This window comes from Cinclus cinclus, chromosome 3 (genome assembly GCF_963662255.1).
Source record: "Cinclus cinclus chromosome 3, bCinCin1.1, whole genome shotgun sequence".
Taxonomy (NCBI): domain Eukaryota; kingdom Metazoa; phylum Chordata; class Aves; order Passeriformes; family Cinclidae; genus Cinclus; species Cinclus cinclus.
In genome coordinates, this window is record NC_085048.1 from 65,033,180 (window position 1) to 65,050,465 (window position 17,286).

The following is a 17,286-nucleotide window of genomic DNA, read 5'->3' on the forward strand; positions in this document are numbered from 1 at the left end:
CTATGTTAATTCTTTCTGATACTTTCTGGGGGCATCTGTTTACCTCATACCAGTAATTTGTAGAATTTCTGGACTTTTTTTTTCATCTTGCAGTAAAAAAACTACAGATTATTCAAAATAGTACAAAGAAGGGATTGGAAACCGGTCAATTAAAAAAAGGAAGTCATAATTCATCAAAGGACAGCAAAACTTCTTCCAAGACAGACCTTTTACAGGAACATGCACTGATATTAACAGATGAATCTTCATCCTCAGAAAACTTTGAAAATAATGTTGGAAGTCCACAACAAGTAAGAGTTTGTTAATCACTGGGATTTGGGAAGAAATAAAAGCAAACAAACAGTGAAAGGTTATTGCTAACAATTACAGGTTATTGTACCACCTATTTTGGTGCATGGAGCTTTCCTATCCTGGGGCAAGAAAAAGGAATCCAAAATTAAGGTTTTTGGTAGCTTTTGAATGAGGTGATGAAAAAAGGATAATATACATGTATGAATGACTAAATAAGTAGGGGGTTTAATATCAAGGTGATTTACTGTGTCTTTAAGTGTTCTTCATTTGGCAAATCCAATATAAGCATAGCATAAATTTCACATAAAGATCAAAAATTGCCAGAAATTAAATTAACGTTTTGATGCTTCAATATGAGCTTTATTTGAAATACGATACTAGCAAAGGCCATCTGTAATAGTTTGCATAGATCCAGTCAGCTGCAAGCTTTAATAACAGACACATAATATCTGCTACTCAAGCCAAGTTTGTCAGAGGCTAATGTCAAACAATGGGTTTTACTTGATGTCATTTAGTATTGTCTATTTTAGAGAAAATAAGGATACTTTCTAAAACAGTTGTTTTATATCTCCACATGTTTTTCTGCTGTGATTTTTTTTCTTGGTAGTTGAATTTAATTGAATTAAAATAACCTAAGAAAGCAAAACCTATTGAGAAATAAATTCCAAAGTTGTTCCTTTGACTCAGAACTGGCATTAGAATTTTGGAAAACAATTTCTTAATATAATAGTTTCCAATTCAGTTTAGGCAATAGTTAAAAGAGCCCATGGACCCTGTCACCTCTACCTCAAACTAAGGCATTGTTGAGTGCTAGTACAAGGGCTCAAAGCCCTGTAGTCGGTCTTAAAGACAAAAGTCTTTGTTTTAGTACATGGCATACATAGGTAAGTTACATGGAAATCTTACAGGAATTTAGCTCCTTATTGTGTAGCCCAGTTTAGTTTTACTTGATAAACACATGAGTAATTGTTTAATTTTACAGGAATTAAAATAAGATCTGTGGAATTAACATTAATTTTTAAGCTTCTTGTGAATGCTGTTATGTGCAGGCTTGTAAATTAATTATGTGTTTTATTTGCTGAATTCAATAGCTGACACTTTACTAACCTGCAGGACTTGAATGCTTGCTGTAATTGTTATGACTCCAGCATGTTGCATTTTCTTTCACAGTCTTACCAGTATTCAATACAGGCATTGGTGTTGCATGATAGTTGGCCACTTACTGAGAGTGAGTCTTTGCTTGTTCAGGAACTCAAAGAAAAGCAGAAAGATGAAATCAAAGGTAGGTTGATATAAGTACATATTTAGTCAAATGTTTCATGTTACTGATTAAAAAAAATATATATATATTTCTCCAAGCAACATTCTCTCACTCAGTGAAATAACTAGGCAACAAAACTTTTTGTTCCATAGTTCGTAGAAATGAAGCTTGATTGCATGAATCTGCACCTTCAGTTCAGAAAATATAAGGAAATCAGAGAATACACTGCAAGACTCATCTTCTTAGGGCTCAGCTTTAGGTAGAGAATTGGAACAGAAACATGCCTGCTGATAAATTAAGAAAATGTACCGGGGGAAAAGGCCTGCTTTGGGAAACATATTGCTTCTGTGCTGCTAGGAGATTTTAGCAAGAGAAAAGACTATAAAAGTTCCCAAGTATGGTCTGTATGTCTAAGTCATGAAGAGGACAAAGAAATTACAGGAGATTTTGGGTTTTTACAAATTATTGTAGCATTTCTTCTTAAGAGACAGTAAAAGCCAATCTCAAGACAAATTAAAAGTACTTAGAATCCTAGCCAGTGTTCTGTAAATTAGATAAATGTCTTGTATTTGCTTCTTCTTTTATCAGCAACGCTGACACAAAATTACTTAGGTCTTAATTATGTTGAAGTTTATCATTCTGGACCCAAGAGCCTGAGAGAGGTAAGGCTGCTGCCACTTCACATTCCGAAGGTCCAAGTGCTTGTGAGGCTGAAGATGTAATCCCACCACGCACGTGCACATAGACACGTGCATACACACCATGTATATGTGCATGTGTGTGTGTATATATATATAAATACATACACACACAAACACGCATTGCCAGCTACACAGATCTCAAACAGACACTCGGAGCACACACACAAACATTAACACAGCACCAGCTGCCTCATCCTCCTTTTCCCTCTTGTGCTGGAAAGAATGGAAGTCCTCTAGACAGGTTTTATGTTTCTAAAAAGGCAGATCCTTCTGGCAGCTACACTTAGACACCTAATGTACCCAGTAGCTTGCCTCTGCATCCCCTACAAGCTCTGAGGCTGCAGCCCTACTCCAGCTGCTGGTGGAGAACATCATGCACACATGCATGTGATTCTCCTGTGTTCTCACAACTAGATTCCTCCAGAACCTAAAATATTACTTTCCATCATTCAGTAATTTTTCTGTATCATTAACATTGAAGTTCTATAACTCAATGTTTAAAAGAAGCAATAAGAAGAAATTATTTGCTTCCTCACATGCATACAATTATAAATACCCCCCAAAAATTATTTAGGGTGGTTTGGTTTTTACTGACAAGTGGTCACTTTTTTTTTCTATTTACATAGATATTTTTAAATGTCTGCTCTTTCTTTTCTTTTTTTTTTTTTTTTTAATTTCTGGTACTGTGGACTGAGTTTAGATTCAGCACCGGTAATTGCTGATGGATATTTAATTTCTTGGGTTTGGTATGTGTTAAATATTAGAGAGGTTTTTTGTATTTCTTCAGTTATTATTACACAACTTTAATAATATATATCTTCTTGATTTACTGTAGTCTCTAGTCAGTTTTACTGGCATTTGAGGAGCTATGTCATGTAGGCATACAGGCTTGTACACAGCTCTTTTAGTGATTTCACCTGCTTGTATTTTTTGTGTTCTTCAAAATAGCATCTTTTCTTCCTAGATGATTCCATTCATTCTCTTAATTTTCCCTATTAGACTGCTTCTTACAATAGACATCCTATTACATCCTCTTACCCTTCTGAGCTGGCTACATAGTGACAGCTTGCACTTGACAATGTCCTTTTATACAGATTTACTGTGGTCTGTGAAACTGCAGGTCAAAGGAGGTCACTTAATCTCTTAAATTTGTTCACTAGTTCTCAGCTCATATCACTGAATCTTGTCTATGTCACGGGTGTTCTCGTGTTGAATTCAAGGTAGCAGTATTCCAGTTCACAGCTCCCCTTCTCCATGCTAATTGATGCTCATTTGCAGTCAAACATATATAAGCTACAGTCAGTGATAACAAGCACTTTTTTTCTTGGGATTATTTTTAAATGGTGTAATTTTTGTGCCCTCTCATAAATGCTGCCTTTCAAAGTAACCCAAATCCATTTTATAGTTCTTATTAACTGAGTGTTTCTCTTTATACAAGGATACCAACAGGATTGTCTAGGCCACCAACAGAGTTTAAACACAACTTATATCAAAAAGTTTAAACACCAATACTCATTTAATACTTAGTGTTTATTTATGTACCCTCATTAACAGCAATATTTATCTGAAATGCTGACTTGCTTACTTTTGGGGGAAAGCCCAAACATTTATTACTTTTTCTGATTGTGAACTAGTCTTAAATGAGTTTGAAAACTGACCTTTACCATTTAAAACTGCTGACACAAGTAGTGAGACACAAAATTAATAATAATGTTGGTGCATAACAAAAAACGTATTGTTTCACCATGTGATTTTTAAGAATGCTGCAGTGAGCAAGGTGAAAACTACTGAAAAAAATTTCTCCTTTTTCAAGTATCCCTTTTTCATGCAAGCCAACAGTGCCATCTGGAGTTAATTATGTATTAAAGCTAATTCATCATGGCAAAAGCGTATTCCAACTTCGTTTTAAGATCTACTAAAATCTTTTAAACTAGTCTCCCTTAAAATGAAGACCCATGCTAGTTATACTATTGATATTCATCAGTATTATAAATTATTATTTGTTCTAAACTTATTTAGAACATTTTTGAAGAAAGTAAATTCTCTACTATATAGATGCTATGAGAACTTTGTATTTGTTGATGTTTGTTCTTGTAAAAGAACTGTGTTAGCAAAAGTTACTTTGTGAATAATACTTAGTCATATTTATTATATATGAAATCTCATTAACTGTTTCATCAAAGAGCCCACTGTGCAAACAAAACATTAAAAAGGCATTAGGTAGGAAAACATAAGTACCCAGAAATTAGGAAGTTCCACATACTTTATTTACACTGTCTTCACTCTTTTCTCTCTTTCTTCTTCTGTATTTGGAGTTTTTTGTCTCCTTCTTCTGAGAACTGTTATGGAGCAAGTCTTCAATGGAAAAATACTTTTAAAAATGTAAGCTCAAGATCATAATTCTTGTGTAAAAGGGGAACAATAAGCAGGCAATCTTGCAAATGCTAGTACCATTTTCAGTTGCTTGACTGTGTGAACAAAATTATTTTAAGATTCATTTTGTATATAGGATTTTCAGCTATTATGTTTTTGGGTTCTTTGGTTTTATTTTTCTTAGTAGTAAGATCATAAGTTTTATTGTGCAACTGTCACAGCCCTGAGCTGAATCATCACTGTGTACTGAATGCTGTCTGCAGCATGTATTTTACATATTGCCTTAAATTAACTTAGGAGTGTAAGCTGTTGGTGATAGAGGGCTGTCTATGCAACTGGGAAAGCAGAAGATAGAGTGCCCAGCCCAGGCAGTAGAGGCAAGTTTGAAAAAGCAGGACAGGCAATATGCTGTGGATTATTCCTTTTGATCCTCCAGAGCAGTGAAAGTTTCTCCCCACAGGTTTTATTTTCCCACAGGAGAGCTTGCTGGCTTGTGCCAAAGAGAAGATTCCATGGGATGTTTAACAGGATGTTCAGATGTCTCTCTCTCTTTCCCAGCTTGCCTGTCAGTAGTGATTAATCATTTGCCTGGTATTCAGTGAACAAATACTCCACAGAGGATACATGATGGTGCTGTAGATCTCTAAACCACACTCTAACCCCACACTACTACTGCAACCAGATTATTGGTTTGCTTCTATCCTGGTGTACTTTTTTGTAACTTTAGTGTCTGGGCAAGCCCAGCTTTGGAAAGACTTTTGACATTGCCATCTGTCAAGAATCCTTCTGAGGGTCCAGTCAAAGATGGAAAAAGCAACATCTGAACTTCTCAATCTTTTCTTCATGAAATCTGAAAGTCCCTCATGGGGCAACTAACAGTCTTTACTACCAGCTACTGTATAAACCCACTAAATGCTCAGAGCCTATTTCAACTAGCAGAAGCATGATATTTTCTCGAGGAAAGCTTCAAAAGACTTCTCTGTATTATGCCTATGAATAAGATAAATTCTCTGTAATTTTAATTTCATAAATTAGGAGTAGTTATCTGTCTTGCCTAAAATCTACAATTGATGTTTCTCAATCTAAAGCTAAGTTGCAGCAAGGAATCATTTGGTGCAGTTGTTTAACTTGTCATAGATAGGACATCAGACTGGATGATCGCTTTGGTCCCATTTGGCATTAGACTAAATGAATTTCTGTATAAATAATTGAAAAGCAGTAGAGAACCTAATTTTAAAGTTACTGTGAGCTGTGTGTCCTTACTGTCAGCCTGTGTGATGCCCAAGTTTTTCTTGGTGCCACACAGATATAAAAACTGCCACTGAGACTTTGTTATGATTGATGTATAAGCTGTGAGCTGGAATGGCCTTTTACTTTTTGTATCATCTGCCTGCCTTTCTTATCATATCCCATACAAAGCATTTGCCTGGTTTTGCCCTTAAAAAAGCCCTAAGTTGCTACTCACATCTCCCTATGAATCAGAGTGGGCAGCATGCCAAAATGCAGTCATTGCCCCCTCCAGGCAATGACCTGAAGGTGGATCCCCAAACTGAGGATACTGCTTACTCTGCTGAGGGAGGGGGAAGGGCTGGGGGAACCTGGGTGGCACAGCACATGGGAGAGCTTGGAGATCTCAACTTAATCTTGCCCGATGCCTTCATATCTGGAGTTAAAGTAGGTTACCTCATTCTAGCCCTGTCATTTCTTACGCTTGCTTGTTCTTTACTAACTTAGCAGGGTATGCTATAAGTCCAGTGCATCAAAATGTTATAACTTGGAGTCACAAAACATTTCAAGAAACCAGACAAAGCTTGTAGTATCCCATGACATAGAAAATCTTTGTCTGGGATCACTTAGCTAACTGCACTGAATGTCTCTTGAGTGTTTGTGTAAATAATTCATAATTTATCTCTAAAAATTAATAATTCCTTGAATAATACATGTACACCAGCCTGATTTATGGTGCTAGTATGTAATGATAATGTGAAATTAAAGGGAAAGCCATTTATGTCATAATTTTATAACTTTGAATTATGTCATCACTCTTTTATATTTGCATTTCCTGTGGAGTTGTTTTTGTATACTCAATATTTGTGGAGACCACTTTAATTTTTGCTTTCATTCATTACTATATGCCTTAGCAGCACTGAATCAATTTAAGCTTTACACTTTGGTGTCACTGGACATTTTTTAAGTAGCACAAGGAGATACAAATAGTACCATTTCTAGATAAACACATACACAATGTATGATGTAATACAGTTATATACACATAAAATATATTTGTATGTGGAGCTATATATGAGTTATAAATATGTTTCTATATCATTAATATTTACAACTTTAAATATCCATGTATATATATATCCATAATATATACATATATAATAGCCATTATATTAGAGATCTCATCCAAAGCTTGATAATTGTGCAGTACAGTGATTTGTCCTCAATGGAAAGAAATTGGAAAAGCACTAAGTGAAAGATCTCTTACCTTAAAAGCATTAAGTGAAAGGTATCTTATTATTATCATCAGACTGTGAAACAGTCGCTCATATCAAAGTTCTTCTGAGAGAAGTCCTCTGTTTTACTGTATTGGCTGAATCTAGATTTTCAGCACTTGTCTCAATGTTTCAGGCAGTAGGAAGGTGGAAGGAAATGGACATATCAGACTCAGGTTTTTAATCTTCCTCATAGTGATCTGGATTCATCCCTTGTTGTTTCTACTGACACATTCTTTTTGCTCTTAAAGTTACATGCTATTACATGCTTTATTTATTAATTTATTTTTAAAAGAATATGACATGGGAAGTCTTGTTTACAGCTCTCACCAGCTAAGACATTGCAAAATAAGTGTTGCAAATATCAATTGTCAGTATCATTAATTCAAACATATAGTATGCTATGTACTGATAATATAATTAATCTAAAATATTCTCAGATAGCGCTGACAATGACAATTTTGCCTTTCTTAAATATGCATTGAGTCTCAAACATGTTTCTTTGTCTTAACTTCCTTGCATTTTTGTGGGGTGTATCTACATTCTCTGTTCTAAACAGTCTTAGGATGTGAATTAATGAGACCATTTACTTTACCTGTTCTGAGCTTCTTACCTTCCTGGTGCATAACAAACACTGACAGAGATTGTATGAGACTGTACAAGGGAAGTTAGAGTCAGGCTGTGATTCTGTGCATTGCAGTCTTTATACTGACCCATAAACAAAGCAGCAATGCAGTGTCTGCTGGCAGACACCCTGGAAAACTCTCAGTTAAGCCCTGGGTAAAGTGCTATTGAGGACAAATACAGCTGTCACAACGTGTTAACCTTGTAAGTGTATTTTTAAAAGGAGTTTGGTCCTCATATTCTTTCTTGGAAATACTTGACAGTGTCAACTAATTAACTGGCTTTCCTTTCTCTCTGTATGGCTGTTTTTTGCTGTTATTCCACCCTGGGTTTTATATGGGAACTATATTTATGGATTCACAATGCATTATAACTACATCTGAGTAATATACAGGGGAAAGGATGAGGAGCACAGATTTCCCCTAACTATCACTTCTTTCCAAGTAAAAAAGATGGCAAATATTCCTCAATCAACCAGAAGATCAAAAGATAAAGCATTTGAGAAGACAGAAAAAGAGAAGTTTCAGAAAGAAAGAGCATCACTTGAATCTCAGGTGAGAACAAAGCAAAAGCCTTGATTTGTTGAATGTGCCATTCCTGTACTGAATATAGAGATATTCTCAAGTCTGCAGATCAGTACTGCTTGGACATCTAATGTCCCTTGTATTTTTATATATCCTGCTTTCCCACCTTTTTAGCTTAATGCCTGAGAAAGATTGAATATAAAAGATGTGCATCCTGGATTTAGAGATACAATTTTCTCATTTGTTTGTTTATTTATAAAGGGACAACTTTATGTATGAAGGAACAATTGGTTGTTTCTTTTGTTATGTAGTTTCTGTCTCTGCTGAAGGCTTACTAAATTCCATATTTGTGTCCCATTAATCCCTCACTGTAGTGGTTTCCATGGGTTCCTAGGGAGATGAAATAGGTCTTTCCACTGTAGTCAGTTCCTGTCTCCTATATCACAATTGTCATTAGCATGCAGACATGCAGTGGCAGAAAAATTGGTATGTATTTGCCTACTTGAAAGTTTTTATCCCCTGGGGTGGATCATCTGAGTGTTCTGTGGCTGTTGGAAAAGCTGTTGCCAGCCTTTATGCCTTAAAAGGAATAATTGACATTATTGGTTGCAAATGGATTAATGGAAAGCAGTGAAAGAACTGACAGCTCCTTGTTTAATAGCTTTGCCTTTGCTGGGATTTTTGCTGCCTCGTGGTATGTAATTTAAGGAAAGAACCATTGAAGTTTTCATGAAATGTCTACTGATTTTTTTAGTTGACTAACTTTGCTGCACAGCAGATTTCCCTGTGAGAAAGGAAAGGAGAAAGGAAAGGGGAAAGCGGGGGAAAGGTGGAAGAGGGGGAAAGGTGGAAGAGGGAAGGGAAGGGAAGGGAAGGGAAGGGAAGGGAAGGGAAGGGAAGGGAAGGGAAGGGAAGGGAAGGGAAGGGAAGGGAAGGGAAGGGAAGGGAAGGGAAGGGAAGGGAAGGGAAGGGAAGGGAAGGGAAGGGAAGGGAAGGGAAGGGAAGGGAAGGGAAGGGAAGGGAAGGGAAGTTTGGCAGGGACATGAAGCAATTTCATGAAAAATCACACAAAACAATATTGTTCAGACAAACTGTTCAGAAGAACTGTGAGTGTGGAGCATGCTGCATGGAGGTGGGGGAGAACATGTAAACAAAACACTACAAAGAGCTTCCAGACATTGCAAAGTATCTTTCTTTCCTTTGGCAGACTATTTGTGTCATAATGCATATCAAAGCCTGTCAATGTACAATGTATATCAGTCAGAAAAATTACCAGTATACAAAAACATAATTCTAAAGAGTGGTAATAGGTGTATACCAGTGATTACATTATGTATATGATACTTTCAGCCACGAGATCCAAACACACCCTACTCGATTTTACGCATAGTTAGTGAACAGAAAGAGGCAAACTTTTTGGAGGTGAAGAAAGACACCCGGCGAGTAGATGAGATCAGAGCCATGAAAGAATCATGGGAATCTGCAGAGCCAGGGAGAGCTGTCAAGGTAATATCAGAGTGCTATCTCTGCACTGATGTTTATTCACAAGTTCCAGAAGTTGTAATGGTAGAGCTGCCACAACAGAAACCTGCCTTCATAGGACTGTCCCCTTCACCCCTCTGGAAGACAGGAAATTTACTGTTTAAAGAATTAAAAGTGATTATGTGCCTGAATTCTGGGTGGGAATCCAGATCATCTACTTCAGGCTTCTGTAGATCATTGAGACTTTAGATTCTACTTCACAAAACATAAAAAAGTTTCTCCTTAGAAAGCCCACTACTTTTACACATGTGCAAAGCTGCTGCTTGTGACAAGTGTAATGGTTAGCATAAACAGATTCTGTCGAGAAATATACTGCTATAAACATGCCAAAAGATTATTTCTCCTGAAGAACTGGCACCTGGTCATATCAGTACTCAAATTATCTCTTGCAGCCAGTATTCCAAATTCAGTCTGCATTTCAGGATACCCATGAGCCTGTAACATGCTCAGTAAGAATTCACTGTTTTGGAGAAGCAATACTGATCTAGTTGCCAGGTGCATCTGGGTGCTATAGACATGACATATGCCTGAGATGGAAAAATAGTACATGTTCTTTCTAACAAAGCAAAAAGTGCAGTGCTAATTCAGCATTGGAAGCATCATTACCAAATAAAAATGAAAGAACAAAATACAGTCTTCAAACTCACCTGACAGTCATTCCCTATCACCACCAATACCATTGCCCATTAAGGGATATTCAGCCAGAATCCCCAGCTTAGAAATGTGGGATTTTTTATATTTCCTTCCAGAAATGAACCTCAGACTTGAGTCTTCCCAATTACACTCTGATTTTCTCAGTTCTTTCCAGTATGTTCAAAGCTCAAAACTTTTCCTGACACTACTCTATTAAATTCTGAACTAAGGAGAAGTGCCACTCTGCATCTTTGATTGGTTGTGCTCAGACTGCAAATGCAAGTACAGCCTCCTAAAAATTAGCTAGAAATGAATCCCCTTTGATATGTAAAGACTCTTCAGAATGTGGTTCTATCACTGTTACCTTTCTTTAATCAGAAAATCAACTGAATTGCAACTACAGGGTTCCATTTTTGAAGCCACTTACATTTGTGACATTATTTTTAAACAGCTGTCATTAAGAAAACTGCAGCAAGAGATTATGCTAAAACAAGGTCTAAATTGGGGGAATGCTATCCAAATTAAGTAGCTTCTCCTCTCCTTTCTTCTTGACAACCCTGACTCAATGTCTGCCTATTCCAGGGATCACACCCTCTGACTTAGGAAATTGAGTGCCTGACTCCAGGCTGACCAAAAGCCAAAGGGTTTCTCTGTCCATTCTGGCAATGACAGCCTTTACGAGAATGTCAAGTGAGTCAAAGTTGCCTTCTGAAAAGACAGAAGTGCTGATGTCTGGTTTCGGCATCAAAATTGAGTCTGGAAGGGTTTGCACCCAAAGGTCTCATTTTTCAAGAGGAAGTCTAAATCATGGGGCCATGGGAGCTCCTAGGATGAAAGGATGCTCCTAAGGAAGTGCATTAGCCATACTTTCAGGTATACAGCTGTTGTTTTACTTTTAATCCAAATACTATTTTAAACTGCCCAGAGATCAGTGATTTCCCAGTATTTTATTGGATGGTCATCTTTAGTGTAAGTGTGCAACATCTCAGGACTGATTCAGTGGAATCCTGGCATCTTTTCTGATTCTAGCACCAGACAGACTTGCACACTGCACCCTGATGTTAAGTCTTGTTGAAGACTTATAGAATCCTACTTTTTAAAATTCTTTGAGATTTAAAATATGCAGTAAAAGTTTTGTTTTCTGGATTATAAAACTTTGATCTGTAGGCTTTTCAGGAACGTGTGCGTTTTATTAATAAGTATTCTGTGAGAGATTCAGAGGAACCTATAGCTGGGGCTGAGACTGCTGACTTAACACCTAGTTCAGGAGAAACAGGTAAGGGTATAACTTTCTGTGTCTTCTGTTCCACATGCTCCACTCCTTAGGAAAGACTTCTGCATTAAATATAGGTAGTAGATGGATAGATCAGCTCTGATAAATGTGTCCAAATGTGCAATGGCAGACTTGCTCTCTATCCCCTCTTTATTTTAATTGTTTCATTACTCTATTTCCAGACACAGATACAGCCTCACAGTTCTTGGAGGCTGCCAAGTTACATTTAAGAAAACTTTATGAAGCCTTTCTGTACTAGAATTATAATTCTAAATTAATCTGAAATTTTTGGAAGTTTAGTGGAAAATATCTTCTCCCTCAATTCCAGTTACCAGAGTTCATTAGTGTAGAAATGCTAAAAAAGAGTTTAGCAGCTAAAATAGCATGCCACTAAGAGACTAATACACCTAAAGTGCATTCCCTTTATGTTCATGTTCATGGAAACTGTTCATGGAGAGTGCTCTGGAAGTGAAGTGTCAAAAAGAGCATACTGAGAAGTGTCAGTTTCCTGGAAGCTTCCATAAGTGGTGTCTGATTTTATTTAGTGATTACAATTTCTATGGATTCTTCATGTGTATTCTCTGCCAATTTCTGTACTCTGATGAAAACCTGAACTGGGAAACAAGACTTCAAGCTGTTTGTTGGGGTTTTTTTCCTTCTGTGAATATGTTGAAATCAGGCCATCACAAGACTGAAAGAATATTTCCCAGTCTAATTGTGACAATATCTGATCATGACTCGCGCATGGAACTAGAACCTGTGACCAGTACTTTTCTATAGATTATTATTTTTCAGTCCCAGTAAATAATCTTCACAGGAAAGGTTCAGAACTTAAAGTAGAATTAATCTTCACCTAATGCCTTTAACACAGCATTAGTTACTTGAAACAGTATTGTTTCCTCTAAGTTACTGGCTGAACGGGTTCAAAATTAATGATTGTCCACCTAAAGCTTTGTTCTAAACTAAGCATTTAGAGTGGGATATATGATGTTAGGAAGCAAAGAGTGACACTCCAAGGGCTTTTAAGCTGTGGTTCTATTTCACAGAGTGCAGCATTTGGCAGTGATGGAATTGAACTTTTCTGAAATATGCAATATCTTAATGAGTATTTTTATATTCTGGAGAATACTGTTCTAATGGCCAGTGTCTAAGGCACTTCCAAAGATCCAAGTCACCCTTTGAGATCAGCAGAGAAGGCTGGTATATTTGTCTATGTATAGACAGTAAATATATAAACAGCAATTATTTTAGTGCTCAGAAACCTCTTCCTATTCCTCAAAAGAAACGTCCAGCAATATTTTTAACGTATTTCAATTGGTTACTGCTATAAGTAAGGTAATTAAAGAGTTTTTATAAAAGAAAATTAGTGCAGTCATCATTAAATCTCATCGAATTTCGCAAGTTTTTTCAGTACATCAAGATAAATTGAAAGAAGGAAGCAGAGGAATAATGACAAAGCTGCTCAGCCCAGTGCCGTGCTTAATATCAGATGTGTCACTGTATTGCAAGGATGCTACAATAAAACATGGCATAGTTATTATCCATGTGGTTAAAGAAGTTTTAAGATTTCAGAATACCAGTATAATCTGTCATGTTTTCTGTTTAAACAGTTATTTCTTAAATTAAATATTCTCCCCAAAAGGGAATGTAATTTTTTTAAACTACAGCCAGGATTGGAGAATGAGATTTTTATTTATTTTTTTAAACAAAAGCATATGATACCCAGAAGTTGCTTTCATCTCTTTTAGGCACTTCAAATTCAATATTCTTGCTTAGATTTACTAACTTTCTTGAGTAGAGGAGATTTAGCTAAAATACACATATTATCTTCATTCTAAATGCTTCATTTTTGATTCTATACTAAGTGTTGGAAATAAAAGGGCAGAAATATGATAGCCTCTCCAGGCCATATTCACATTTTATAATGTATTTTGCTGAGCCAAAGGAAGAAAAAATTATATAAGAATTTAGGTGGAGCTCCCTAGCATGACCAAATAGCCAGTTTAACCTGTTTTGTTTTATACTTTCTTACCACAGGAAAGCAAGCACCACAAACAGGTATTGACTCAAGATTAAAAACACAGCAAAAAAAATGGGAGCTTATAGACCTTAGTCCTTACACAAGGTAAAGTGCCCTAACATAATAAACGTCATAGGCATTGAATCACTGCACTGCATGTAATGAGTACCTGACATAAACATTTGAAGAAAATGAGCATTCAGGCGAATATCTTATTTAAGCATTCTTGAAGGGAGCACGTATTTGCCGATCACAGGGTATTCTGAGTTGGGAGGGACCCTCAAGGACCATCAAGTCCTACTCTTAAGTGAATAGCTCATACAGGGATTGATCCCACAAGCTTAGTGTTATAAGTGTCACACTCCAACCAACTGAGCCAATCCCAGGGTCACAAGAAATTTGTCAGGATGATATGATGGTTTAAAAGAACGTATTTAACAAATGCAGTTCAGTTAATAATTGTTAATAGCTGAAATAATTGTAATAATTATATTTATTATTCAAAAGAACTATTTGCTTTATTACAAGTATTGACATGAACTTGTTGAGCTAATTTACATGCACCTCCTTATTTGCTGTGCTGCAATTAGAACCCACTTCATTGTTAAGTCCATTTGTATTCAGTATGGCATTTTTGCATTTCACTGATCTTCAAATGACTTTAAAAATGTTGAAAAAATGCTCAAAATACTTTCCACGAACATGAATCTTGTAAGCATTTAATTTGTCTTCATATCCTTGATATTTACACTAGTCATTTAGGACAAAATATAGAAGCATATTATCCACTTACCTACCATTATAACAAAAGTTAAAAAAAAAAATAGAAAAAAACCCCAGAAGATAAATTGCAATTATCTCAATGCCGAATTATAGTATCATAAACTTCTGAAAATATATTTCTTGCAAATTATAACTGTCACATGTAGGAATGTTTCGTATGCTATAAGGTGAGCATGATTTTACAAATAGTTTTAGAATAGACACTCAAGTATAAGAAGACCTGGCCTCAGGAATGTATTTTTTTACTGGTTTTATATAGAAGCAGAGGAGAAGTGACTTCTTAACCATATTGAACCATATGATGATGATGATGATGATGATGATGATGATGTCAAATATAAGCCAAATACCTGCATATAGATGTTAAGCAAAATAGACAACAACCAAAACTGCATTTGATATGAGACAAATATCTGTTTTGTATTGCTTTCAGAAAAACAATGTCTGAATCTGTGCTGAGAAATGAGTCTATCATTCAGCAGCAACAGTTACATCAAGAAGAAAAAATCAACCATTTTAGGCAACTTCGCATGCTGGCTTTGAAACAAAAACAAAAAGAAGAAAATGACAGAATTTTATTGAAGCAAAATATACTTGAAATGTATGAGAACCTGCAGGTATGTTTTCAAGATTACTTTCCAATTAACTACTGCTGTGATAAGTGCCAAAAGTCTGAATATCCTGATAAACCATTACCAAAAGTTTTGTATTCAGTATTAGTGATTAGAAGCAATGAACAAACTTCAAATTTCACTTTGCTAAAAGGTTAAAACTAAAAGTTCTAAAGTAAAAATAGTACTGCATGATATTCTTAGTACTTTCTTAGTACACTCTCTGCAAAAACACTATTATATCACCATGAAAGAATGCATATAAGTCAAAAAACAGACCATTTGACATGTGTTACCGGATGCTTATTAGGTAAAGCATCTCCAGTCTGGCTATTTTTTTGGTTATAGAATTGTATACAGCTTTTTGAAAAGTAATTAAAAAAAAAACTATACAGGGTGATAAGTCGCTCTTAATGTGTCTCATTTAAACCCAATTTTCTTGGAATATTCATGATGCCAGCAAATGAAGAATTTAGATTATTAAACCTCAAAAAAAACATGTCTATAAATAACAAATGTGGTAGCATTAAGGTAGGATCCATTGTGAGGATTAACTCAGCCAATGCACTGCACATGAAATTGGTATAAATATCCTACCAAATTGGCTTAACTGTTGAGCATCAACAGGAACAAAATTATTTGTTACAGTGGTGATACAATAGCAACTATCAGTCAGCTGGTGACTATTCAGAGCTCTTAAAACTAGATAAGAAGCATTATCAAATCAGCCTATTTACAGAAATCTTACTTCAAAAAATCTCCTTAACGAGTTCTCAGACAGCCTGATTTATATTACTCAACTACAGGTCAGCAAGCAGCCACAGTTCTCCAACAGTGGCTGACTAAGGATGCCAGTCCAGGTTTTGAGATGTTGCCATGATTTTAGATGCCTAACTTATTGTGTATTAGAAGGGCAAATTTTTCACAAGAGTAGATCCTCAACTCTTTCTAGAATGTATTTCCATTAAAAATGTTTCACAGTATTAATTTAAAATTATATTTACTTCTGAATATGCACACTGTGCTGATAAGCACTTTTGCAGTTCTTTCATCTGTAGACCACAAGGAACTAACTATATAAAGATTTCCAGATATCCCCATTTTTTAGGATGGAAATGGAAAGGGAAAAGTATTCAGAGGTGTCAAAGTCCCACTTTCCCCAAGTCTCACTGAAGATCATTATGATTTACTCTCCTTTAGCATCTTAAAAGGCTACAGCTCCTAAGCTATTCCAGCATTTCTGACACCTAGTTTTTAACAGACTTGTTTAAGACTCCAAAGCAAACCAGTAACTGAAAAGGGACTAGATCCAGACAGGTAATTACTGTCTTGTCCTATTCTCCTTTCACACAACTGGCTTATTATGCCAGCAGTTTAAGTTTAAGGATTTTCCTGAACTTCCTCTTCTTCATGGTGAAAAGATTGACATATAGCTGTTTCCTTTGAGAAATCAATTAACATCCATGTGAAAAGGAGAGATGCTTTCCTTGTACTTACGGAGTCACAAAGGGAAACAGAACAGGAAGGATGCAGTTGCTTGTGATGAAATCAAGACTGATGTGTTGAGCAGGGCAGTATTGCTGCTTGTTTTTGGCTAGGCATCCTTAGATGAAGCACGAGGCAGAGTTTACAGCATTCGGGAAGCATACAGAAATCAGCTGCTGGAGGCTGAGCGCAGAAAAGAAGAGGAGCTGGCAGCTCAGGAAGCAGCTCTGCAAGCAGAGCGGAAGAAGAAAAATTCAGACAAAAAGAAAAAACAGTGAAGGTTTAGTGAAAAAGTGCAGCTGCTATCACTTGTGAACTGTATTTAAGAGTCTGGGAAAGAAGGCTTATATGCGAAGGTGAGAAAAAGTCTTTATTATTTTCAAGTATTTTTGGCAACTGTATCACATTTTATGTCTTTGCCTGTTGCTAGTGAAAAAATTGATCTAGTGTTTTTTTTAGCAAAATGTTTGGTATTTTGCTTCTCACAAGACTACTTGCTACTATTAAAATTTTTATGTTTTACTGGAATAACTTTTGCAATAAAATTGATATTCCATTCAGACTCTTCTCCCAAAATCACAGTGCCTTTTGTCTTTTTTTTTCAAACAAAACAGAACCAGTCAAGAATGAATCACAGTTGAAACACTGAATGTAACCTGTCATG

At 36.0% G+C, this 17,286-nt stretch overlaps 1 protein-coding gene across 1 annotated transcript in view; it reads left to right on the forward strand.

Annotated features, from left to right (window-relative positions):
* ADGB (androglobin) overlaps positions 1–16,900 on the forward strand; it is an 85,433-nt gene extending 68,533 nt beyond the window's left edge. The window contains exons 26-33 of the mRNA XM_062489002.1: positions 94–290; positions 1,462–1,573; positions 8,196–8,305; positions 9,626–9,781; positions 11,618–11,726; positions 13,761–13,848; positions 14,960–15,143; positions 16,736–16,900. Of these exons, the coding sequence (XP_062344986.1) occupies positions 94–290; positions 1,462–1,573; positions 8,196–8,305; positions 9,626–9,781; positions 11,618–11,726; positions 13,761–13,848; positions 14,960–15,143; positions 16,736–16,900 (1,121 nt within the window). The remainder of the gene's footprint in view (positions 1–93; positions 291–1,461; positions 1,574–8,195; positions 8,306–9,625; positions 9,782–11,617; positions 11,727–13,760; positions 13,849–14,959; positions 15,144–16,735) is intronic.
* Positions 16,901–17,286: the final 386 nt, after the last annotated feature.